Below are 27,497 nucleotides of genomic sequence, written 5' to 3' on the forward strand. Positions count from 1 at the left end.
GAAGTATTAATGATTATTTCCTACTGTTATCTCATTCAATTCACTAAGAATTCTCTCAAATATTACTGCCTCCATTTTCAAAAGAAAATGAAGCTAAGAAAGGTCAACTAAATTACCTAAGATCATACAGCTAAGTAAAGAGAGCCATGTTTCAACCTAGACTGTCTAAATTTAAGAGCTATGCTTTTTTTAATACCTCCAGTAGAATCAATGTTGTTATACCTTTTCCCCAAAAATAACTCTCCCACCTAGTTCTGCTTTCACTTCTCTGTTCTCTCCCTCCTAGGTAGGGGTAACTGTTCTCTGGACAGGTGTATAATTAGGTAATTTTTGTTTAGGCCAAATATTCATAGTGTGTTAAGGAAGGCGTAATATGCTACCTAGATTTGTGGTCCCTCACTTAAGTTACTTACATGCTAAAAAAACAAATTAGAATTAGGTCATAGTTTTCAAAGGAAAAGAATCACTGAAATAGAGACATAGTTGTGATAACTACTACTGGAGGAATAGTTCGTTGTAGGTTTTTATTTCCCCCTGGATTTGAATTAATCAGATGTATATGCTAAGTTTCTTCAAGGCTGTCAATTTTTTAAAAAGATTTTATTTATTTATTTATTTATTTATTTATTTATTTATTTATTTTTAGAGAAAGAGAGAGCGTGCACGTGAGTGTGAGCAGGGAAAGAGGCAGGGGGAGAGGAAGAGGGAAAGAAGCAGACTCCCCACTGAGGGAAGAGCTAGAACTGGGGCTCAATCTCACAATCCTGAGATTACGACCAGAGCCGAAATCAAGGCTCTGGGGCTCAACAACAGCAGCAACAACAACAAAAACAAAAACAAACAGACAAACAAAAAAGGAAGAAGAAAGAGGAGGAGGAGAAAAAAGGAAAAAAGAAATTTATACTAGCCAGTGGTGTCCCCAGAGCAGCAACTCAAACCAACACCTTGAGATTTCACACTGCCGCCCCCTGCAAGACTGACTAACAAGAAGATGTGAGAAGGAATGATTGTTCTGCCTGCAAGGAGAGGATAAAATAATATCCATTTGAGGGCAGTTGACACCGCTATATTTGAAGATTTAATGACTAGAGGTCAGTTTACTATGAAACTAATGAAGCTGGGCTTGCATATGGTCTGGCAAAGGCCTTGGGAGGCGCCCTAGAAATGTCTCCTCATGGTCATATTTATTTGTAAAATTTTCAAAAGTAATACATTTTAACCATAGCTAATTAAAACTCTTGTTTCTTTCCACTCAGACTTTCCCTTGTGTTGGGTTATGTTTGGGATATATTTACTTAGTTTGGGTTTAATGGAATATAGTTATGGGATAGTCACTTCTATGTCTAAGTAAGTCATTGAGAGTCATTCAGATTATAGGAATAGCTTCTAAGAGTTCTCCTACCTCCCAAGGCCAACTCACCATGAAGCATAACCCAAAGATCTAGGACTAAAGCCAAGTCTGTAGAGAAGTCTTCCAATCAAATCTTCCAATTCCTAGCATATTATATCATAAGCTGGAGGCTTTGGTTCTCATCAACACCTAGCTAAAATGGAAATCCTTGGGGCACCTGGGTAGTTCAGTTGGTTAGGAGTCTGCCTTCAGCTCAGGTCGTGATCCCAGGGTCCTGGGATCGAGCCCTGAGTCAGGCTCCTTGATCAGCGGGAAGCCTGCTTCTCCCTCTACCTCTGCCTGCCGCTTCCCCTCTTGTGCTCTCTCTCTCTCTCTCTGTCAAATAAATAAATAAAATCTTTTAAAAATAAATAAATAAAATCTTTTAAAAATAAATAAATAAAATGGAAACCCTCGCCTGTCAGGAATGTGTTCAGTAATGCAATGTATACAAGTATAAATGAACCATTCATTTTTAAAAAAATAGGAATGGCACAAAATAGAATTTGCCAGAATTCCTGTGTTTGTGGGGTAAAGCCTGTAGCAGGATTCCAGACAGCAAGTATGTCTTTGGGTGGAGTTATATTTTGTGCTTCTGTGATTGGATTGAGTCTTGACATATCTAACACCTCTTGCTCTGACAAATTCTGGTGGTTCTAGACAAGAAGGCATGCACAGCTGGCCCCAAAGCAGTGAAATGAGCCTGATATTTACCACTCATAAGTGAAAGAAATTTAAGTGAGGTTTTCCCAGATTTGAAAACAATCCTAAAACTGACATGGTCTAACTGGTCATGAATTGTGATGCAGAAATTTTAAACAATTAATAACAATAAAAAATTTTGATTGAGCATGCTTTATGAAAGACTCAACTATCTATTCTTTCTAGAGAATATTATTTTCTAAAAACAATGAGAAGGGGCGCCTGGGTGGCTCCGTCGGTTAAGCGGCTGCCTTCGGCTCAGATCATGATCTCAGGGTCCTGGGATCGAGCCCCACATTGGGCTCCTTGCTCAGCGGGGAGCCTGCTTCTCCCTCTGCCTGCTGTCCCCCCTGCTTGTGCTCGCTCTCTGTATCTCTCTCTCATTCTCTCTGTGTCAAATAAATAAAGAATCTTAAAAAAAATAATAAAAGCAATGAGAAGAGGCAATGAAACATTACGGAGCCATAAAAGGTAGGGAAAAAGTGATATAAAATACACCAGGCAGTTATTAATTAATTAATTAATTAAAATAATATAAACGTAGACATAAAAGTATTTGTCTTAATTTCATGACATCTCTGGTATTTGTCAACTTTTAAAAATCTGTAACTCCCCCCAAAACAAATAATCCAATTAGAAATAGGCAAAAGACAGGAAAAGACATTTCTCCAGAGAAAACATACAGATGGCCAACAGACACATGAAGAGATGCTCAACATCACTCATCATCAGGGAAATGCAAATCAAAGCCACAATGAGATGTCACCTTACACCCGTCAGAATGGCTCAAATCAAAAACACAAGGAACAGCAAGTGTTGATAAGGATGTAGAGAAAAAGGAACGCTTGTGCGCTGTTGGTGGGAATGCAAACTGGTGCAGCCGCTGTGGAAAACAGTATGGAGGTTCCTCAAAAAAATTAAAAATAGAATTACCATGTGACCCAGTAATTCCATTACTGGGTATTTACCCAAAGAAAATAAAAATACTAATTTGAAAAGATATAAGCACCCTGTGTTTATTGCATTATTTACAATAGCCAAGATATGGAAGCAGCCCAAGTGTCCGTCAATAGATGAATAGATAAAGAATATGTGTTTTATATATATACAGATATAGATATATAGATATAGATATACAATGGAATATTACTCAGCCATAAAAAGGAATGAAAAATGCCATTTGTGACAATATAGATGGTTCTAGAAAGTATAATGTTAAGTGAAATAAGTCAGTCAGAGAAAGACAAATACTATATGATTTCACTCATATGTGAAATTTAAGAAACAAAACAAAGAAAAAAAGAGACAAACAAACAAACAAAAAAAACCAGACTCTTAAATATAGAGAATAAACTGGGGGTTACCAGAAAGGAGGTGGGTGGGTGGGATGGGTAAAGTGGGTGAAAGGGATTAAGAGAACACTTATCATGATGAACACGGAGCAATGTATAGAATTGTTTAATCACTATATTGTACACCTGCAACAGTATAACACTGTATACCAATTATACTGGAATTTAAAAAAAATAAAAATCTGTAATTTGTTATGATATCTTTTCCAATTCTTTTTTTTTTTTTTAAAGATTTTATTTATTTATTTGACAGAGAGAGACACAGTGAGAGAGGGAACACAAACAGGGGGAGTGGGAGAGGGAGAAGCAGGCTTCCCGCGGAGCAGAGAGCCCGATATGGGACTCGATCCCAGGACCCTGGGACCATGACCTGAGCCGAAGGCAGTTGCTCAACAACTGAGCCACCCAGGCGCCCTCTTTTCCAATTCTTAATAAATATTTACTTTTGTGCCTAATTCTATGTTTATAAAGTTGCATTCCTTTTTAGAAGGTTCCTCAAATTATATATGATTCAAGTCCCCCCCCAAACCTGGATCCTCCCTTTGGCTCTGACAACAAGGGTAAAATACCCCAGGACCTTCAGTTCACGATTTACTTAAAAGGTAGATACAAGTATATGTAGTAGAATAAATGAGTGAGTAAAATAATGAACCAGTGGAAAGGTAAGCCTGCTCACTGCTATAGTGCCAAATTCAGAAGCCTAGTTTCTTTTAGAGTACACAGATACACTTGGGCATCGTGTGTTCTGGGCCCTCTCCGCTCTCCCTACTGTACTGTGTTCCGCGGTGATCCCACCCAGCTGACTCACGGCTTAAATAACATCTGTAGACTGGAGACTCTCAAATTTATATCTCCAACCCAGACTTCTCTTCTGACCTCCAGACTTGTTTGTAAATGCTTACCTGACATTCTCACTTGAATTTTCACAGACATTTCAACCGTACCATGTCTAAAACTGCAATCTCATTATTTCAGCAAACTTCTCTTCCAGCCTTTCCCATCTGGGTGAAGGGCACCTCCAAAGACGCAGTTTCTTAAGTCTGAAGGTCATCCTGAGCACCCCACCTCCCAAATTCCCTTTACCCTCCTTTCAAAATGGATCCACTCTCTTCTCTTCCCCTCCACTGCCATGATCCTCGTTCATATGATTGTCACTTCTCTCCTAGATGATTGTTAGCCCCCTATTTTATCTTACACAATCCATTTTCCAAAAAGCGTCCAATCAACATTTTAAAAATATATATTGTCAAAGGGTACACGCTTCCAGTTATAGGGTGAGTAAGTTCTGGGAATCTAATAGTCAATGTGGTAACTATAGTTAACAATATCATATCACATATTTGAAAATTGCTGAGAAAGATCTTAAATGTTCTCATCACACACAAAAAAACCTGTCGTTATGTGAGGTGATCAATGTTTTAACTAGTCTTATTGTGGTAATCACTTCACAATATATACATGTATCAAATCATCATGTTGTATGCCTTAAGCTTACATAATGTTTTATGTCAATTATATCTCAATAAGGCTGAGAAATAAACAAAATAAACTAGCTGATCAAATCACACCCCACCACAGCCCCCCATTAAAATCTTTATTCATTTCCCACTGAATCAATATAAATCCAAACTCCTTGGCATGACCTTCAAAGCCCTGCATGATATGATATACCTCTCTACCTCATCTCTTGTCAGAGCAGCCCCCTACTGGCTTTATTTGAGTTTCTTGACACACCAGACTCTTTTCCATTTCAAAGTCTTCGTACACACCGTTTCCTCTACATGGAATACAGGCCCCAACCCCAACCCCAACACACACACTTTATACAAATTCTGCTATAGGTCTCAGCTTAAATCTCCTCAGGGAGACCCTTCCCTTACCACCCAGTTTAAACTGGGTCTCCATTATTTAGTCTCTCATTAGCAATTGACACTTTCCCCCTTTTAAGATAGATCATAATTTGTATTTATAAGTTATTTTTGCTTAAAGTTTGTCCGTCCTACTGGCTATAAGCTCCGTGAGGACAAAACTGTTTCTATTTACCTCAGCACTGGGTTCACAAAAGCTTTCAATAAATACTTGCTGATGAATGAGTAAATAATATGATGCCTAGTTAAAGTTAGAGCAAGCCTACTAAAATTATGATACAGGATTAGATAAAGGTTTTTAATCAGTAGGAAGGAAGGAAGGAAGGAACAAAGGAAGGGAGGGAGGGAGGGAGGGAGGAAAGAAAGGGGAAATGAAAAAAGGATGAATGAAGGAAGAAAAGCAAGAGAGAGCAAAGACACACTACAATTTCTAAGGCTTTATTCCTGTCCTTTGATTTGGAAACTCAGGCTAAGCTTAAGATCCTATCAATACTTAAATTCTGCATATCAGTGAGACCATATGATAATTGTCTTTCTCTGATTGACTTATTTTGCTTAACATAATATACCCTCTAGCTCCATCCACGTTGTTGCAAATGACAAGATTTCAATTTTTGATGGCTATGTAATATTCCATTCTTTATCCATTCATCTGTTGATGGACATCTGGGCTCTTTCCATAGTTTGGCTATTGTGGACATTGCTGCTATGTGGAATTTAAGAAACAAGGCAGAGGATCATTAGGGGAAGAGAGGAAAAAACGAAATAAGACAAAACCAGAGAGGGAGACACACCATAAGAGACTCTTAAACAAACTGAGGGTTGCTGGAGGGGAGGGGGTGAGGGAATGGGGTGGCCAGGTGATGGACATTGGGAAGGGTATGCGTTGTGGTAAGCGCTGGGTGTTGTGTAAGACTGATGAATCACAGACCTGTACCCCTGAAACAAATAATACCTTATATGTTAATTTAAAAAAAAAGATCCTATCAATACTTGTGTAGTCCCTTTCCCCCATTACAAAAGGACAGAAATAGCTTTAACTTCAGGAAAGCAATTTAACTGATAAGGTGAACATTCTATACTTCCTTATTATACCTCTCTGTTAAATATCCAGAAATAGCACGTTTACTATCAGTCTTTTGCAGTCTTTCAAGGTATACAATTGCACCCTAATCTAAAATGTAAACTTCTAATTTATATCACTAGAATCATGGAAGATTGAATGTATGGGTGTATGGGCAGGAAGAATCTGTTGTTTTAGAAATATGCAAAATCAATGTAGCAATGTTGTGATATGAAGGTAATACTGGTTGAAATGTCTCTGAAAAGTTACTCACCTTTTCAACTCTTTCTTTTTCATTTCAACTCTTAAAATGAGTTTATTCCATTCATGATTCATTGGCCATTTTGATTTTCATCCCCATATTTATTAGTGGAGAATTTTAAATCCCCAAATTATCATGTGGGTGAAAAACAAATAAATGAGTGTTTTCAAAGAATTTACACATGTCAGAGGGATTCCCTGATGACTCAGAGTTCAAGCTGCACTGTGTAGAAAAAGCATGCTGTCAGTCTTCAGGGTATGGGTATAAGTAAGACCACCTAATACTGAAGATACTCTGGTGGCTACTAACAAATAATTATTACTGACATTTCTTTTTCTGGCAGCCTTTTGGTTTAATTCATGGCTAATTTTTTTTTAAGTGATCTCTATACCCAACATGGGGCTCGAACTCATGACCCCAGGATCAAGACTCGCATACTCTATGGACTGAGCCAGCCAGGCATCCCAACTCATGGCTAATTTAATTGGTGAAATAATGTTGCAAAATTAATTCATCCAGCAACGATGTATTGAATTCTGACTCTGTACTAGAGCTGCACTGTGTGGTACAGTAGCCACCAGCCATGTGTCACTACTGAGCACTTGAGAAATAGCTAGTGCTACCTTTTTACCTTATTTTTAATTAATTTAAATTGAAGCACTGACTCTCAAATCAGTTATTGGAAAACTTTTAAGTATGTTTGAAACAATTTGGGTATGTGAATCTACCTTTTCTATTTATTTATTTATTTATTTATTTATTTATTTATTTATTTGCAAATCTACCTTTTCAACCCTAAATTTTCTGAAATGCAAGTACAGTCCAAGCATTTACAGTAAAAATTTAGCATCCATATTGAGACGTACTTCAAATACAAAAAACACACTGGATTTTGAAGACACAGGGCAAAAAACACTAAAATATTCTATAATATTTTAATAGTGATTACATACTGAAATGGTAATATTTTTTCTATTTGGAGTTAAATAAACTATATTATTAAAATTAATTTCCCCTGTTTTGTTTTATCTTTTAAAAATGTGGCTACTAGAAAATTTCAAATTTCATATGTGGCTTGCATTATATTTCTAGTGGACAGCTCTATCCTATGGACTAGATGTAGAGTCAAAAATGATTTCACCTATCCCTTGGTGTCAAGAAGCCTATGACTTCAATTTCAATTAGTCTGAGCCACGTGCTCTTACCATCTTCTTTAGCACCAGTTACACCACACATCCCAGCCAATGCACAAATATATGCCATTGGGCCCAAAGATCCAAGTGTGGATGAATCAACACAAATGCATTCCTCCTACTAAAAATGTCAACCCAGAGGAAATTTTATATGGATGATACAGTAAAAAATATAATTTTCAAATATGATTACTAATCAATTCTTATCATTCTTTATTTTCAACACACTCTAACTTCTCCTCCTTTCATAGAATTTCACAATTTCCTGCTTGACCAAATTTCCATGCATTCCCCAATTCATTTATTAAGGTTTGAATATAGGCTAAACAAAGGAGAGTATATTCGTTATCTGTTGTTGCTTAACAGATTACCCCAAAATTCAGCAGCTTAAAACAATGAGCAATTGTTATCTCACAGTTTCTGTGAGTCAGGAATCTGGGCACAGCTTATGTGGGTTCCTCTGGCTCAGTCTCCCATGGGCTGTTATCAAAGTCAGGGCTGCAGACATCTCAAGGCTTGACTGGAGAGGATCACCTTCTAAACTCATTATGTGGCTGATGTCGGGCCTCATATCCTCACTGGCTATTGGCCAGAGACCTTAGATTTTTGCCACGAGGACCTCTCCATGAGGAAACTCACAGTATGGCAGGGGGCTTCCCTTAGAGTGAGTGAGTGAGGGAAGATTGAGAACAAGCAAGATGGAGGCCTCAATCTTTTTATGACCTAATCTCGAAAATGGTGTCTTATCATTTTTGCCATTTTCTATGTGTTAGAAGCGAATCATTAGGTCCAGCCTACACTCAGGGTGGGTCATAACACAAAAGCATGAACACCAGGAGGTAGGATCCCCAGACCATCCTAAAGTATAACCAAAATCGGTTAATGAGTCCTTGAATAATTGAGACTGACTCAAGCAAAGAAAGTCTTTAATGTGACTCTTTTTAAATTATTAACCATAAATCTAGAAATGTAATCAAATATTCTTGAAATATGTATATAGTAGTCCTGACTGAAGATATTTGGTTACTGTTTGCTGGAATGCTAAGATTTTTAGGATTCTGTTCATGATTTATAAGGGAAACCCACCCCCCCCAAATACGAAATATAGTCCATCCCCTAAAATCATAGTAGCATCATTAAAATTCTCAGAAGCTTGTATTTTTAAAAATCCATAATCAGAAGTGCTCAGGTCTGGTTTTGTTCATAGGCAGGTCATGGTTAATCCCTCTTAAAGACTTTTCCCTGGTACTGTGGAGTTGAAGTATTCCTGATGCTTTTCCATGGCACGAAAATGTGGGCTGCTCTGAAGTGGTACTCAATTCCCATTTCAAATTAAAGCTCTCATATGAAATGGATCCCCCTCCTTTCATTTACCTAACTTATCTCTCACTACACCCCCACATGAGTTTTCCACTGTGACCTGACTCATCCACTGATTTCTCTTTACAAGGCCATCACATAGCTATCATCCTGATTGATAACAGATCCGTTCTATTTCTTTCTGTTAAACCACGTTTTCCCTCTCCTTTAAAAAATATAAAATCTGGGTGCCTGGGTGGCTCAGTTGGTTAAGCGACTGCCTTCGGCTCAGGTCATGATCCTGGAGTCCCTGGATCGAGTCCCGCATCAGGCTCCCTGCTCGGCGGGGAGCCTGCTTCTCCCTCTGACCCTCCCCCCTCTCGTGTGCTCTCTCTCTCTCTCTCTCTCATTTTGTCTCAACTAAATAAAAATAAAATCTTTAAAAATAAAAAAAATAAAAAATATAAAATCTGCTGAAGCTCACCTTCCAGACGAACCTCAGCAGCTTTTAATGACAATTTAATTAGACTTGAATGAAGGTGCAGACCACGGAGGGGTGGGGAGTTGCTGTCAGACCAGTGTACTGACATTTACGATTTCAGAGGTAGAAGATTTTCAAGGTGTAACCATGGAAATGAACAGACAAATTGTGATCAAAGTTGTTGGGAACAAGGATGTCTATGTTATTGGAGGGCAGAGAGTTGGATGGGTGTATGTTCTCATGACAATGGTTAGGCGGAGGGATGCAAGTGAAGGAGGAGTGTAACTAGACTGGGGGGCCCAGTGCAATATCCCCTCAACTGGACTCAGGAAAGAGAAAGCTGTATGAGAGGTTGCAGTTAAAAAGGGGTGACAGTGACTAAGAGGAATACATAATGTACTGGATTTTCATTTTAAAAAACACAACCTGGTTTGAAGAAGTAATCAGTCAAATACAGGCTGGCCTGTGAATTATTCTGGAAGGTGTACCCACGCTCTCACCTCCTGATGCCAAATCTATAACCTGTGACCCTAAATATATATCACAGCCAGACTGAGCTTCTCTTAGAGAAGTAAACTTGCAATGCTGGGAAAGTGTAAAAATAAGTTTTTAAATGGTAAAAAAAATTGATGCCAAATCACAGTGCTTAATATTTTTGTACAAGGATTATAATGTTTTGTAAATCATTGTTACAGTTTCTATGTTTTATTCATGATTTGAGATATTTGATGTGTTTAAGAGAACCTCACGTGTTAGGTTTGTTTTTAAGTGAAATACTTAGAAATATTTGACTAATTAAACTTATAATCAATATTTAAGGGAATCCAATTACTAAATCTACAAGTATTCCCTTATTTTTCATGCAAAAACTCCTTGAATGCTGAGGAAGTTTGATTAGACTTTATTAGGTAAAGAAGAAAAAAGTTACTAAATGTGTGATAGTTTGAAATGTCCAAGAAAATTTGGTAAATGTGTCAAGTGTTTAGGGAGATTTAATTATAAATTTATAGTTAATAATTTAAATTTATAAGATGAGTGTTAACCAAGAAAAAGTAAAAATGAATGTTTTGAATTTCAAGACAAACTACATTAGATTTATAAATAAAATAAGATTTCTAAGTTGAGCTCAAAAGCTTCAAAAAACTAAGTTCAAAGATTTGCAACCGTTACTGAGTAGTTTTTCTTTTCTTTTTTTTTAAGTAATGTCTACGCCCAACATGGGATTCAAACTCAATCCCGAGATCAAGAGTTGCACGCTCTACCAAATGAGCCACCCAGGTGCCCCTATTACTGAATATTAATTAAAATAAAAATAATAATGTGCCAACAACATGGATTGGTTACATAAATTATGACCCATAGGTATGATGAAATTTCAAATTATTACAAATAATTTTGTAGAAAAATCAATATAGACAGCATTTGATTTTTTAAAAAGCAAGCTATAAAAATATATATAAGATTATCCTGTGACGCCTGGGTGGCTCAGTTGGTTAAGCATCTGCCTTCACCTCAGGTCATGATCCCAGGGTCCTGGGATGGAGCTCCACATCCACATTGGGCTTCCTGCTCAGCAGGGAATCTGCTTCTCCCTCTCCTTCTGCCCCTCCCCCGCCCCCCATGCTCTCTCTCTCTCAAATAAATAAATAAATAAATAAATAAATAAATAAATCTTAAAAAAAAAAGATTGCATGCCTCTTTAAATGTAGGAATTGTCTTCCTCACCTACGTAACCCGCGTGTCTAGCACATAGAAGGCATTTAATAAGTGTTGCTTGATAGAGGGAATGAAGAATAACTTTTCATTTCTCTTCTTGCCTCTCCACTTGAAAATGCAGGCTCTGATTTGAAGACTTCCTATCCCCAAAAAATCTGCTCTAAAATATCTCCTTGTCAGTTTGCCACAGTGATTGAAATTCTCTCTGTTGAAGTAAACTTTTTTTAGTTAAAGCATTATCTCCAAAGGCTCTACTCTTGAACTCTATCCATTCCCAGGACTGGCAAAATGATCATGGTTGTCGAAACTGAGTGATGAATATGTATATCGTTTACATTGTTACCTCTACTTTTGTGTATGTTTGAAAATTTCTGTATTAAAAAATGTCTTAGAAACCTGTCAAAAAATTCAACAAGTCATGCAACAAATATTTAATTTATGAGAGCACACTGTATGCTAGTCACTGGGTTAGAGTCTAGGGATACACGTGTGAATAAAAGGGGTGAGAGTGGGCTGTGGGTAGGAGTGGGACAAACATACAGTGCAACACACAGACGTGAGAAAGGAGAGGATATACCTAGGTCACAGTTGGGGTGCAGTCGGGGGCTGACAGAGTGGTCCAGGACAAATCTAGAAGACAGACTGGAAGGGGCAGGGAAAATGGTGAGACGGGGGGGGGGGTCACTCCAGACAGAAACAGTATTAAGTACCAAGACATGGAAACCAGGTAGAAGGTGGTGAATTTGGAATTCTAGTTCTCTATGACTCTAACTTCGGGTACATATGGAGGAATGGTGGAAAAAAAAATAGTCCAGGTATAAGCTAAGCTGTTGTCACAAAGAGACCCCAAGATAAAGTGGATTAAATACGATCAAAGTTTATTTCTCTCAAGTAGCCGTTTAGAGGTATGCAGGTAGTCCAGGCTTTCAGGGTTGCTCATCGGAGTCCTAAATGCATTCCACACTGTTGCTCCACCGTACCCTAGGATGTGATCCTTGTCTGCATCATCAAAATGGGATGACTGTCATGTCCACGTTCCAGCTCAGCAGAAAGAAAGAGCAAACATGGAAGGCAAGAAATTTCCTTCAAAAAATAATTTACTTTGAAGTAATTTCAAATTTATAGAAAAATTTTCTAACCAGTAAAAGGAGTTTCTGTATCTCCTTCACCTAGATTCTCCAATCAACATTTTATTGCATTTATTCTCTTGTATGCATGCTCTCTTTATATATGCATATAGGAAGAGCCGTGTCCCTAAACTCTCTGATTTCCATTTCCCCCACGCAAAGTCACTCTCCTCTCTAACTAGGATACAAACCCTCCAAATCAGGAAATCAACATTAGTACATAGTTCAAGATGTCATTCAAATTTTGTCTACAGCAATGTCTCTTTCACTTTCTGGTCCAAGATCCCATTCAGGAATATGGGCTACATTTTGTTGTTTCTGCAGACTCTTTAGTTGTGGAACAATTCCTCAGTCTTTTGTGTCCTTGACAGTTAAGAGTGCAGGCCTTTCATTCCTTAGCATGACCCTCAACTTAGGCTGTCTCATGTTTCCTCATCCAGACTCTGGTAAGGCATTCTTAGAAGGAATACCACAGAAATGACACTGTGTTCTTCTTAGAGGATCCCAACAAGAGACATGCCATGTTGACCCATCCAGTGGGTGATGTTAACCTTGATCACCCGGGTGAGTTGGGGCATGCTAGGTTTCTCTACTATGGAGCCATCCTTTTCTACTTTGTAATTGATTAGTATTTTGGAAGGGGGTGTTCCAAGACTGCACTAATATTCTATTCTTTTTTTTTTTCTAAAGATTTTATTTATTTGTTTGACAGAGAGAGACACAGCGAGAGAGGGAACACAAGCAGGGGGAGTGGGAGAAAGAGAAGCAGGCTTCCCGCGGAGCAGGGAGCCCGATGCGGGGCTCGATCCCAGGACCCTGGAATCATGACCTGAGCTGAAGGCAGACGCTTAACGACTGAGCCACCCAGGCGCCCCAATATTCTATTCTTTATAGAATGACGTGTGGCATCATCCGGGCTTTCCTGAAACAAAGTGTTGTGATCCGATTGTGCTTTAGAGAATCTCAATGGGAAGGGGGCAGTGATGGTTGTTGTGGGGTGACTGTGATCATCTAAGCAAGATCATTGTGAAGACTCATGGCGGTGGAGAGTAGAAAGGATGGAGGGAACGTATGAAAAAGATATTTAGGTGATAGCTCCCAATCTAGACCTGATGATGAGTTGAACATGAAGATTTAAGAGAAGAGGTTAATAAAAGGGTGAATAGTGACTGAGATAGTGTGCTTCAGGAGCACATTCTGGTTTTTTTGAAAATGGGTATGTAGTTGGTGAGAGGGGTATAAACTGAAGATACAGACTTCGGAATCTTTGGTGTCAAGACAGTGCTGGGAGTAGAAGAGTCACTAGGAAGGCTGCAGGAGAGAATAGAGGGGCTTTAGCTCAGGGGAACACCAGCATTTGGGGAAGGGAAAGAGGAGGTAGACCAGCAAAGATTGAGAAGGTATAATTGGAGAGGTGGGAGGATGATGGTTGTAGTAAATAAGACATTAGCAGATTAGCTGCCTACAGCCTAACAAAAGTCTGAAAGGATAAAACATGAGACTTCACAGATGTGCATGGGAGTGGCAGGAAGTAGAGAAAGATAAACCCAAAAATTCCCCCCATGGTCAAGGAGCGGCACACAGACCCTAAGGGAACAGGTTTGTTAGGAAGAATGTGAAACCTATAGCTTTTCTTCCATCAGCTTCTTGGTCCTGAGCTGGGCCGCTCTATTATTTGTAGTCCTCTACAGGCCCTAAGATCGTTTCCCGTCTTCCATCTCTACCTGCTCTCCCCTCTCACCAGCCAGGCCTACTGAGCAACAGAAAATGTTACCAGCTCTACTTTTATTATCTTGTCACCAAACACAACACATGTTAGTATTTTTAAGTATTTCCTTTAAGAAACTACAAGAGAAATAAAGGGAACAAAACAAAAGTCACAGGAACTGTGCAAAAAATAGTACTAGAGCAGTTTGTTAGTTACTGTTTTCCTGGAAGTGTAAATGGCTCTAGGACAGCTCTCAGTCCCCTCCTCAGAGGATGCTCAGAGGCGCCCGGGGTAGTTTCCATAGTTAGCTGGGGTCCTAAATCAAATGATTCCTTTCTTAAATGCAAGGTTATTTCTGCTGTGGACTCTTGGCAAGCATACAGTTCTCAGTTTCTTTCTTCCTTTTTTTAATTTTTTTGTTTAAAAAATTTATTTATTGAGATATAAATCACATACCACCAAAGTCACTCTTTTAAAATGTATAATTCAGTGGTTATAGTGTATTCACAGAATTGGGCAACCATCACCACAATCTACGTGAAGAAAATTTTATGACTCCAAAAAGAAACCTCAGACCCATTAGCAGTCACTCCTCGTTTGCACCCCTGCTTCTCCCAGCCCTGGGAAACCACTACTCTACTTTCTGTCTCTACTGATTTGCCTATTCTGGACATTTCCTATAAATGGAATCATATCATATGTAGTCTTTTACGACTGGCTTCTTTCACTTAGCATAATGTTTTTAAGGTACCGTGTTGTAGCATCTACCTCTGCTTTTCATGGCCAAATAACATTCCATTGTATGGATACACCACAGTTCATTTTTCTATTCATCAGTTGATGGGCATTTGGGTTGTTTCCACTCTTTGGCTATTATGAATAAAGTTGCTAAGAACATTCATGTACGAGTCTTTGTGTGGATGTATGTTTTCATTTCTCTTGGGTACATACCTAGGAGTGAAATTGCTGGGTCGTAAGGTAACTGTATGTTTAACCTTGTAAGAAACTGCTGGAATATTTCCCAGAGCAGCTGCACCATATTACATGCCTACCGGGAGTGTATGAGCATTCTGATTTCTCTACATCTTCACCCACACTTGTTATCTGTCTTTTTGATTCTCACTTTTTTTGCATCAGTACTTTCTGCTCTTCTCTGTAGGGGAGGTAGGGGCCCCAGCTAAACGGCCCTTCTATGCTTTACGAGCTCTGTGGACTTTGGAGCCCTGTGAACAAGAAAAGCCAATTCTTTTTCAGTGCCTAAAAATCCCACTCCTTGGCTTTGGGCCAATCTGTACTGGCCTGGTGTTCACCCTTCCTGAAGTGACCTTCCTCTGGCTCCCTAGGAGAGGGGGGGCTAGGATGCTGTCCTACCTTCCCCCACCAATGAATCTCCTTATATCCCTTGCTCCCAATGGTTGTGGTTCCTCAAAGTCCTTTCTCCTTTCCTGGATACCGAGACAGTAGAATCCCTGGTGATTTTCCTTGAAATGTAAATGGGCCCAAGTTCCCCTTCTCCCAGACTCACTCTTTTCTATTCCATTTGCCTGAAGTATGTTAACTAGCTGGGTGTTGACTTGCTAAAACTCTATCCCTTCCCCTCCATTTTGTTTTTAGTTCCATTATTTTATATGTTGCCGATAATTGAATTCATGCTATTCTCCTTGAGCCCAATATTGCTTAGCAGAGTGTTTATAAACTTCCAAGATTTTAGAATCAACTTATGAATATTTTGGCTTTACTGTAGAGTGATCAGAGAATGTAAACTTTGCTTTTGAGATTTATTTATGTGACCTGGTATATCATCAAGATTTCTAAAGTGCCAAAGAAGGCCAAAAAAAAAAAAAAAAGATATCTTCTCTGCATGTAGGATGTAAATGACTTGTTGATTATATATTGTTTGAGTCTTCTACATCCTTAGTTGGTTTTTGACACTTTGACATGGTCCAAGGAGTCATTACAACAGATGCCACATCTTCAATTCTTGTCTTCTTTTCATGAACTCCTTCCTTTGACTTCTGGAATCATCCATCTCTCCGTGCTTCAGTTTATGCTCTTAATAGACTTCTGTAGAGTAGGAATAATGATACCTGACTGTAAGATTGTTATTAGAATTAAATAAGATCACAGTTACAAAGTGATTAGTACAGTGTTTGGCAATTATACTGAGACATGATGGTTAAAAGCAGGGTTATGGATACAAGCCAACCTGAATCCCAGTAGCCTCATACTAGCTGAAAGACCTTGGGTGTGCCACCTAACAGATCTGAGCCTTGGATTTCTTTCTTTGTTTGTTTTAAAGATTTTAAGTAATCTCCACACCCAATGTGGGGCCCAAATGCACCACCCTGAGATCAAGAGTCACATGCTCTCCGTGTGTGTGTGTGTGTGTGTGTGTGTGTGTGTGTGTGTGTCTACCAACTGAGCCAGCCAGGTACCCCCAAGCCTCAGATTTCTAATTGGAGAAACAGATTCCATAGCACTCCTAAGGCCACAAGTCAGAGATAACCAGTTTGCATTTTGCCTTCCAGGCATTTGGATATATATATAATTTTTAAAAATCTGATACATGTTTTCATAGTTTCGTATCCTTTCTTTTTTTTTTTTTAAAGATTTTATGTATTTATTTATTCAGAGAGAGAGCATGAGGGGGCAATAAGGAGAGGGACAGAGGGAGACAGAGAATCTCAAGCGGGCTTCCTGTTTAGCATGGAGCCTGATGCAGGGCTAGATCCCACAACCCGGAGATCATGACCCGAGCCGAAACCAAGAGTTGGATGCTCAACCAGCTGAGCCACCTATGTGCCCCAGTTTTGTATCCTTTTTAACGGAACTCTTTAGAGGCATAATTTTTAATGGCTCTCATTGTTGTGTTAAAATGAGTTAAAAGTAACTCATGTTATATTTCTTTGTAAAAACAAAATATTAAATTGCAATCTACCAGCAATTAATAACTAAGCCATAGAAGAATCATATGGATTAATTTCTTGGTACCGATTTTGAAACCTATGTGTTACGGGTGGAATTGTGCCTCCCCCCACCCCCGAAAGAGATATTTTGGAGTCCTTAATCCCTGTACTTCAGATCATGACCTAATATGGAGATAGGGTCTTTACATAGGTACTCAGGTTACAGTGTGGTCATTAGAGTGGGCCCTAATCCAGTATGACTGGTGTCCTCATAAGAAGGGAGAAATTTGGACACAGAGACAGACACACACATTCACACACACACACACACACACACAGACACACACAGGGAGAATGCCACGTGAAGATGAAGACAGAGACAGGGGTGATGCAGCAGAGGCCAAGGAATGTCAAAGGTTGCCAGCAAACCACCAGAAGCTCAAAGTGAGGCATGGGAGAGATTCTCCCACACAGCTCTCAGAAGGAACCAACCCTTACTTCACCTTCATCTTGAATTTCTAGCCTCCAGAACAGTGAGACAATAACTTTCTCTTGTTTAAGTCACTCCATTTGTGGTACTTTGTTACAGCAGCCCTGACAAACCAATACATTACCTGCTGCTAAGAATTCTAAGGACCTGCGTGCTACCAAGTTTGTGTCTTGAAAACAGTTTCCAGGGTTGTGCTATCTAGTTCATCTCATTTAGGTGGGTTAGTAAAATGAAAACAAAGAGCAGCCGGTGACGTCTAAGGGAGCATAGTTATCTGCCACACATTCGGGATGACTTAACTACTCCATTATCTCAAAATCTTTTTCCCCCCAAATCTTTTTATTACAGAAAATTTCTAAGAAAAATATAATGAGCTTATTTAAGTATTGCTGAGATTCAATATTAGTCACACATGGTCAATTTTGATTCCCCCACTCAAACCCTCCCACATCAAGTTATTTTGAAGAACATTTCAGACTTTATCTTATTTTTAACAGCTTTATTGAGATCAAATTAACCTGCCATATAGTTCACCTCTTTCATGTAAAACTCAATGGTTTTTAGTATATTTACAGAATTGTGCAACCATCACCATAATCTAATTTTAGAACATTTTCATCATCCCCAAAAGAAACTCTGTATTCATTAGCTGTCATTCTCTATTCCTCTCTCAAGCTCCCAATTTTATCTGTAAATATTTCATATGTGCTTCTAGAAAGGTAGGAACTATTTTAAAAATACATAACAATATTATCACATATAAGCTTTTTAAAACAATAATTATTTAATATCAAAGATAAAATTGTGGTCACATTTTCTTGACTACTCTGTATTTTCAGCTTGCTTGAACTAGGATCCAAATAAAATCCTTACATTGCACATTGTAATTGCTTGATATATCTGTTAGTTTTCTTTTCATCTATAGGTTCTCTCTCTTTTTTTTTTCCTTACAGATTTTTATTGAAGAAAATAGGTTATTTGTTCTATAAAGTTTGCTAGGGTCTGGGATTTTCTGATTGTATCCTTGTGTCATTATTTGCCATGCTCCACTATCCCATGTATTTCCTATATATAGGTAGCTGGATCTGGGATTTCAATCAGATTCAATGGTTTTTGTTTGTTTGGATAAGACTACTTCATAGGGGGCGCCTGGGTGGCTCAGGTGGTTAAGCAACTGCCTTCGGCTCCGGTCATGATCCTGGAGTCCCAGGATTGAGTCCGCATCGGGTCCCTACTCAGCAGGGAGTCTGCTTCTCCCTCTGACCCTCCTCCCTCTCATGCTCTCTATCATTCTCTCTCTCTCTCAATAAATAAAAATCTAAAAAAAAAAAAAAGACTACTTCATAGGTAGAAGCGTTGTGTCAAAATTTCTTTAAAATTTTCTTTTATTGTGAAATACATCATACCTGCAGCAGTGTATAAAAATAGTTATATAGTTTTAAAAAGAATAATAAAACAAACATCCAGCATCCATTGCAGGTTAAAACAGTAAGAGTATTGCCAGGTCCTTAGAAATACCCAGCCTGCCTTCTCTAATGAAATCTCCAATTAAATTCTTCTCTTCCCACCCCATTCTAGAGGTAAACACTATCCTGACTTTTGTGATAATTATTCCTTCAACTTTCTTTATACCCTTTATGAATATATTCCTAAAAAGAATATTGTTTGGTTTTGCCTTTAGGTCTATTATTCCATGATTTGCCTAACAGCCCCCCTCAACACTGTTTTGAGATTCATCCATGTTGCTTCAGATAACTGTAGTTCATTCATTTTCACTGTTATATAGTATTTCTTTTTTTTTTTTTAAGATTTTATTTATTTATTTGACAGAGAGAGACACAGCGAGAGAGGGAACACAAGCAGGGGGACTGGGAGAGAGAGAAGCAGGCTTCCCACCGAGCAGGGAGCCCGACTCAGGACTCGATCCCAGGACCCCGGGACCATGACCTGAGCCAAAGGCAGATGCTCATCAACTAAGCCACCCAGGTGCCCCAGTGTTATATAGTATTTCATTATATGAATATACTAGCTTATTCTTTTGTAGTGGATATTTAGATTGTCCCCAATTTTTTGACATTACAAACAATAATGCTATGAACATTTTTGTGCATGTCTCCTTGTGCATGTGTGTAGAATTTCTTTAAGGTATATATATATATATATATATATATATATACGCCTTAGAGAAAGACAACTTGTTTGTCTCTTTGCTTGTTTTGTTTCCTAAATTCCACATGAGTGAAATCATATGGTATTTGTCTTTCTTTGTCTATTTCACTCATTTGTTATTTGACTAATTTCCTTCCCTCTTACCACTTCTCGTAGAAATTTCTGCCTTGTGCCCAAGATTCTTTGAAGAAGCATCATATCTTCATGATTTTGTGTTCTTGAACCTTGCTCCACCCAAGCGGGATATTCTGCAAACTTGCAATCATCAGTTTCTTTTAAAGCTTGCAGTAATCAATTTATAAATAAAAGGTAATGCATTTTGGAGCACTGGGTGTTATGCACAAACAATGAATCATGGAACACTATATCAAAAACTAATGATGTAATGTATGGTGATTATCATAACAATAAAAAATTTAAAAAAAGGTAATGCATTTGATCTTGGCAGTTAGAAGGTTTACAGCCCATTTTTCTTCTCATTACTAGCCTGCTTCATTGCTTTTATCTCTTCATGCCTCACTTAACTCATGCCTCTTCCTCTAGTTCTTTGTTGGATCCAAGGTAGACACCATTTTTTAAAAACTATTAATTGTGATAAAATGCACCCAGATGATATTTACCATCTTAATCATTTTTTCAAATGTACAGTTCAGTAGCGTTAAGTACATGCAGATGGTTGTGCAACCAATCTCCAAAACCCTTTTCATCTTGCAAAACTGAAACTCTGTACCCATTAAACACCAACTCTCCATTCCCCCCCTTCCCTCCCACCCATGGCAATCACCATTCTACTTTCTGTCTCTATGAATTTGACTGCTCTAGGTACCTCATACAAGTAGAATCATGCAGTGTTTGTCTTTCTGTGACTGGCTTATTTTACTTAGCATGTCCTCAAAGTTCAACCACATTGTAGCACGTATTAGAATTTCCTTATTTTTTTAAAAGTCTGAATAATAGCTCTTTGTATGTATATACCACGTTTGTTTGTCCATTCATCTGTAGATGGGTATCTGGGTCGCTTCTACCTTTTGACTGTTGTGAATAATGCTGCTATGAATGTGGGTGTACAAATCTCTCTTCGTGACCCTCTTTCAGTTCTTTTGAGTGGAACTGCTGGATCATATGGTAATTCTATTTTTACTTTTTTGAGAAACTGCCATACTGTTTTCCACAGTGGCGGCATCATGGGAGACGCTTTTGTTTCCGTCATACCCTATGGGGTAAAAATTATTGTGCTATAGACTACCGCGGAGGGAAGGATTGTATGACCAAGAATGAATACTGCCAATTATCATGCTTTATTAGAAAATTATTTACATAATTAAAAGCATGGAATTCCTAGAATTGGGATTCACCTTATAAACCATTTGGTCCACTCCCCTCATCTACAGGTGAGTTAGCGGGGACTGAGAGGGCAAGCGGCTTGTGAGGTCAAAGGGCTAGCTAAGGGAAGACTCAGAACCAGCGTCCAGGGTTTTCCAATCTTCAACTTACTGCAAAGAAAATAATTTTCAACTGGAGATATATATTCGACGAAGAACAAGAATTATGGAATGGATAATTCAAAACATCCTCTGTGTGTTTTGCTTTTGTTTCTATGGCTGGTTTTTAGCCTCCCTAATTGCCTTGGTTGACATTGAAATCGAGCTTGCCTTTCTCGTTGCCGCTATTGACTAGGTCCTGAGCATCCTTGGAGATGGAGGGGGAGACAAAGAAAACCAGTCCGTAATTAGGATCCACTGAGTTCGAAATGCGACCCCCTGCTCTTCCGCGCGCTACCCAGGGCTGCGGGTGTGTGGCGCGGATTTAGCTGCCATCCCGGGGCCTCAAAGAACCCCGCGCACGAGGAGGACGGTTTCTGGCTCTCTGCTGTCCCCAGGCTCCGGGATCCATACGGGAAGGTTCAGGGACTCCCGGGGGTGGGGGGGAGGAGAGCAAGGCAGAGCCCTTGCCGCGCCCCCTCCCCAGCCACCGCAACGCAGCTCCGACCACTTCCCCGGCGGAACGGCGCCCGATCTCCCCCGTCACAGTCGGGGAGCTCCGGGCGCCGCGGAGCGCGGGCTGCGGACCACGGCGGGCACGTGGGCTCGGCCGCAGCGCTGCGCCAGGCACCGGCTCCCCGGCTCGGCCCAACCTCTCGGCTCCCGCCTCGGCCCCTGCCGGTGGGGAGAGGGATCCTCCCCCCTTCCACTTTGCACCAGTCCGAGGGAATTTGCGGTCGGTGACGCGCATCCTTAAGCGAGCCACCTGCAGCGCGGGGCGCGCCGCTCTGGGCGGCATCGCAGGGCTGGGCCGGCGCGGCCTGGGGACCCCGGGCTCCGGAGGCCATGCCGGCGTGGGCGCGCCGTGGCGGCCGGCTGCCGCTGCTCGGTAAGGCCCCGCACGCCCGCTCGCAGCCCCCCGCAGCCCCCGGCGCGGCCCTCGCCCCCACCCCGCACTGTGGACCCGGGCGCGCGCCTCCCGGTCCCCGCCGCCTCGCTCCTCCCGGAGCTCGCTCTTCCCTCGCTCCCGCGCCCCTCCCCTCTTTCGCGCCCTCCCGGCTCGCCCCGAACTTGTCCGCGGCCCCCGCCTGCCCATCCCACGGCGTCCTCCCTCTTTTCTAACGCCGCCGCTCCGGCTCGGCCCGCGTCCCGAACGGCGGCCCGGACTCCGCGGGCGGCCTCCCGACGCGCTGCCCGGGGCCGGGGCCGGGGCCGCGCCAGCCGCCTGCCCCTCCCGGCGCCCGCGCCGCCGCCCGCTCGGCCCCCGCGCTGGGTGGTGGGCTGTCCGCCCGAGGCCGCGGCCCGGACGGTGGCCCCAGGTGGCTCCGGACCGCGCCTGGACCGACCCCGGAGACCGGAGACTCCCGGGTGGCGTCTTGGACTCTTCTTTTGAGGTTCTGATTTACGGAGTGAACTCTGAGGGGGAAAGGCGCCCGCGTTCTCCCCCAGAATTAGTCATCCCGAGTTAACGACCCCCACCCGCGCCGAATTTCGGTGGGAGCAACGAATAGCTACTTCGGAAATGTTATGGAAACAGGATTTACATATGAAAATACTAGCTGCCCCTTCTAACTATACTCGATTTTTATCCCGGCGTTAAACCCCAAGGGGGTTTTCAAGGACTCAGCTGACTGTTCCCAAATAATCTCCTGGATGGCATAGTCGGCAATGTGAGAAAAGAAAAAAAAAATCCCCTTTAGATCCATCTCATCGATTCGGAAAGATAAGAGGGTTGGTTTGCATTTAGGGTGAAGGAGACATTTGTGGGAGCCTTGGATCCATGTCCAGTCCTGCAACCTTGGGACTGGCACTCACCGCCCCCGCCCCGGCGTCCTCCTCGGTCTCAGTCCAGTGGGGGTGCCCGGGTGTCTCCGCCAGCTCCAAAATTCGAGCATTCTAACTTGAAGTCTTTGTGGTACATAGAGAAACTATTTTCATAATAGACGTGCAGGAATTATGTCCAATAGCTTTTTGTTAAAAATAATTCAGAATTAGTAAGAAATGTAACATAAGGGGGAGAAGAGTGGGAAAACAGACCTTTTGCATTTCTTAAACATTTACCTTTGCTAATTGGTAAATATGTACATTTCAAATGGACCGTACAATATGTTTTTCAGTCTATTAATACAAAAAGCTGGCTCTCTGTTACCTATGACATTAAGTAGTAAGTGAATTTTTCAATAGCATACAGAGGCTTACAAAGATTCGTACTTGCAACTATATTTAAACTGCACTGAATTCCTTTATATTTAGGAACAATCTCAGAAATTTCTACATCTCGTTCCAGATTTTTCTAAATGAGGTATAATTTGCATACAGCAAATATGCACCCATCTTAACAGTACGATTCCATTAGTTTTTATGTGTATGTACCTACAGAACCTTGGATATAGATAGATAGCAATTCTACCCCCACCCCCTCTCAGTCAATATCCCCCCAAAGGTAGCCACCACTCAGACTTTTAATACCATCCCTTTTCCTGTTTTTGCCCTTCATGTAAACCAAATCATCCTATGTACTCTTTTATGTCCAGCTACTTTCACTCAACTTTGTGATTAGGAGATTCAACCTTGGTCTCAGTAGCAATGGGTTGTTTATTTATTTATTTTTTTTAAACTGCTGAGTGCTATTTCTAAGTATCAGTATACTATACAATTTATTTATCCATTCCGTTGTTGAAGAACATTTAGGTTGCTTCCAATTTTGTTCAATTAGGAATGACTCTGCTGTGAACATTGTTTTACATGTTTCTGGGGGACATAAATACTCATTTTTTTAGGGTGCTACCCCCCAGTAGAATTCCCAGGTCATAGATTCAGTTTTGGTAGAAACTGTCAGTTTTCCAAAGTGGCCCTACCAACTTACATTCCCTCTGGCAGCTTTTGGGAGTTCCAGATCCTCATATCTTTACCAATACTTGGTATTACAGATTTTCTTGAGCAAAGGAGCAGAACATGAGAAACTTAAAGTGAGGACTTCAAAATATTTAAAAACTTTAAATTCCTTGAATTATAAGATGCAACCCCCATTTCCCTTATATTGTTGGCTCTACCTCTCATGAATAATGATGAAGCTTTCTAAGTAGGATTTAAAGAATGGAAACGTGCTCTCCACGGTCTTAACTGCATTATGTGCTGAGACTGGAGAAGAGGAGGGGGATTTTCAATATTTTAATTGGTATGATGTTGTCTCCTTCATTCATGTCGGAAAATTCATAGTCAGAGCCTTGAATTACACATTTTATTGTCATCCTCTGCCCTTGTTGCTTTTCTTGCTTTATTTGCCTTCTTGTGAACCACTAGCCTGAGGGGAGATGACTCAGGAGGAGGTGGAGGGAAGGGACGCTGGGCAAAAAATAAGTTTGGATTAGATGGGACACCAGACTTGGTGGCCTGATAATCAGATCCCCTTTGATTCTAAAAGTCTAGGTCTAATTGTTGCTGTCATATAAGTTTAGATCGGCTGTCCATTTCTTCTTAGGTACTTCACATCGACCCATAGTAAATTATCTCTGAGGCTGAGTTGTGAACTCTTTGCCTTCCATGAAAGAGTGGCTCTACTTTTTATAACTAAAAAGGCACTCTCAGGAATTCCTGGTTATTAATCAGGATTTTGTCATTGTTGTTGTTGAGTTCTCCTGTCGTTGAACTGCAAAACAATCAGGTGATCAGATAGTAAATGTGGAGGAGGAAGACTTTACTTATATTCCAGAGAGGACTTCGGGTAAGAAAGTTGAGGAGGAAGCATGCATAAGAAAGAAGAACATTTTTTTATCTGATAAAATTTTATTGAACACGTATTTCTGTGCTGGGCACAAGGGGTACAAGGATGAAAGAGACTGAGGATAAAGGAACTTACATATAAGAGCTAATTCTATTCTATTTAAGAAACGCATGGTCAGTGCCTTTCCCCAGGAAAAGCACTTCAGCACAAAGCTGCCTTTGAGTTAGTTAAACCTTCCAACATGGTTGTTCTGACCACTAAATATCTGTAGATGAAAAATAGCATGATTCCATGAAGGAAACTTCAACCAGCTCACAATGGGAATCCCAGGTTTTTTCGTTCCCTCAAACCACTTAAACGTACATATACTGTATTTAATGGTTGTGGGAAAGAAACTGCTCTTCCATTGAAACTAAAACAAATGGACTGTTCTAGAGTTCAATATGGCCATCTTTTGGGTCTTGGGAAGAAGACATTTCCTAAATGGTTCTTTGAGCAAAGCTTATCCACCTCACTTTTCTCCCAGAGAGCATCTCTCTCCCTTGCAAAGCCCACAGGAAGTCTCAGTGCTAGCACTTTCTCCACAGTTCTTTTTGTTCCTGTCATCTTGTCACTCTTCAGTGAAACTCAGCAAGCAGTGTGACAAGAGCCCTTAACGTTCAATGTTCAAGATTACAAGCGTGCCGACTCCCCAGACACCCACCAGATACTGCCTTCATCTTTGGGTAAAGATTCTGATTTGACAAAAAGCAAATAACCTCAAAAGTATTGTATTGTATCATTTTTCTTGATGTTGAAAGGGACCTTGTGGAGACAGGAGTAAGAATTTGGGGGGGCGGATATGAGGGATTGAAGATTAGCTTAGCCTGCTTTATAATTTGTGTATCTTGGTCTTGCCCCCGTGTTCTATCCTTCATTCACTCCGAAGTAACAGACTCTTGTGAATCTCACTGTAGGTGGTTTGTCTGAATAGAGCTTCTTGGTTTTTGTCAGGTGACATGGTGATCTTAAGACTTTTCCATGACTCCCAAAAGAGCCTTAGCTACTGCTTAGTTAGGTAGCCATAGTCATGTGGCCAAAGGTTTTTCTGTCTTTTGGAGGGGGGTGGCCTATGAGCTTTATACGTAGGTGACTTACTTACATGTGGTTGCTACCTTCTATGGCCATACGATCAGCGGTCCTCAAGTGATAAAAGCTTTTGTAGAACTCACTGAAGGTCGTTAATTAGAATCATGCAGTTCTGTTCTATGGGTACCAACACATGTGGAGGAAATTTAAAAATAATATGAAGTACACACACAGTGTTCTTTTGTGGCTAGAGGAATTGCATAAGATCCTAAAAGAGGAACTATTGTTATTTTTTAGGTTTAAACAGTAAAATATTTTTTTCGCTGCTGTCATTATAAGTCAAATGGTAGCCAAGAGTCCTCCAAAAAATTATTTACAGTCTACACTAAAACAGGATATTGTCATTATTTATACAAACTGTTATGTTTGGATTATAAGATACTCACTGAACTCCGTCTTCAAATGCTTTGCTACTTGAGTTAGGATTTTCCTAATGGTAAGGATTCTGTTCTTGGAGGCAATGCAGATAGATAGATATATTAGGAATAACAAGACAGTTAGGAAACATGTGTTCTTTCCTCTGGCAGGGAATTTCTCTGCGCTTAAGTTCCTCATTTGTAAAAAGGAGATAAGCAGTCTCTTACTCCTTCATCAGATAATTCCTGTAAGGTACAGTTGCATTCCTTGTTAGGCAGGTGCTTTGCAGAACGGGAAGTATATAACGTCTGAAGAAATCATTAGGATTTAGAGTCCCAGGATTTTCCTCCTTCCCTTCTTAGACACTTTGGAGCACTGCCTTTATCTAGGACTTGTGTAAGTCCCCCGTAGTACTGGTTCCTGCCCTCAAAGAGCTCACAGTCTAATGTTGGGGGTGTTGGCAGGAAAAGGTCAGGCATATTAAAGGGAAATTGCAGTGCAATTTTGGAAATATGCACAGAGACTGATCCTGTAACCCAGACTGAGAAAGTAAGGCAAGGGTTCCAAGCGGAAGTCCTGCCAGAGCCGGGACCGAAAGATAAGGAAGAGTTGACAGGGAAAGGGGAGGAGAAGGACGTTCCAGGCAAACTGGACAGCAAGGAAAAGGTAGAGAGGTAAGAAACATGCAGTAGATGGAAAAGTATAGTTCCATTCTGGGTTGCTGAAACACAATGTACAAGGCTTCTGGGACAGAGTAGCTATCATTTGAAAAGTTGTAATTCAGAAAATTGTTGGAAGACTGTTCAGTGGATAGCTTTCAGAAAACATTCTGGGTTACCAGAGGCTCTGTGTGTAATGTGTAAGGAGTGTTTTGGTGATGTGATGAGGGACTCGGACTTTATCATGTAGCCCAAGAGTTTCTGGATGGAATTCGGTTATCCACTGTATTCCTCAGGGTGTGTGTGTGTGTGTGTGTGTGTGTGTGTGTGTGTGTGTGTTTTGGAGAGAGGATTAATTGTATTCATCAGATTTTTCAAAGGGGTCTGTGACTTAAAGAGTAAGCATCATTGCTGTAGGTTGT

The 27,497-nt window shown here is 40.5% G+C and overlaps 1 protein-coding gene across 4 annotated transcripts in view; it reads left to right on the top strand.

Annotated features, from left to right (window-relative positions):
- The window catches only part of FLT3 (fms related receptor tyrosine kinase 3), a 110,508-nt gene that overhangs the window by 17,066 nt on the left and 65,945 nt on the right, over positions 1 to 27,497 (top strand). For 3 of the 4 annotated variants that reach the window (XR_004299258.1, XR_004299257.1, XM_032403281.1), the window contains exon 1: positions 21,912 to 22,096. The exons of the other annotated variant lie outside the window; for it this stretch is intronic. Coding sequence is in view for 1 of the 3 variants with exons in the window: in XM_032403281.1 (XP_032259172.1) it covers positions 22,054 to 22,096 (43 nt within the window). In the remaining 2 variants the exon portion in view is untranslated. Of the gene's footprint in view, positions 1 to 21,911; positions 22,097 to 27,497 lie in introns of those variants that run through there. 4 annotated transcript variants of the gene reach the window in all.

The sequence above is a fragment of the Phoca vitulina genome, unplaced genomic scaffold, assembly GCF_004348235.1.
Source record: "Phoca vitulina isolate PV1807 unplaced genomic scaffold, GSC_HSeal_1.0 scaffold5, whole genome shotgun sequence".
Classification (NCBI taxonomy): Eukaryota; Metazoa; Chordata; class Mammalia; order Carnivora; family Phocidae; genus Phoca; species Phoca vitulina.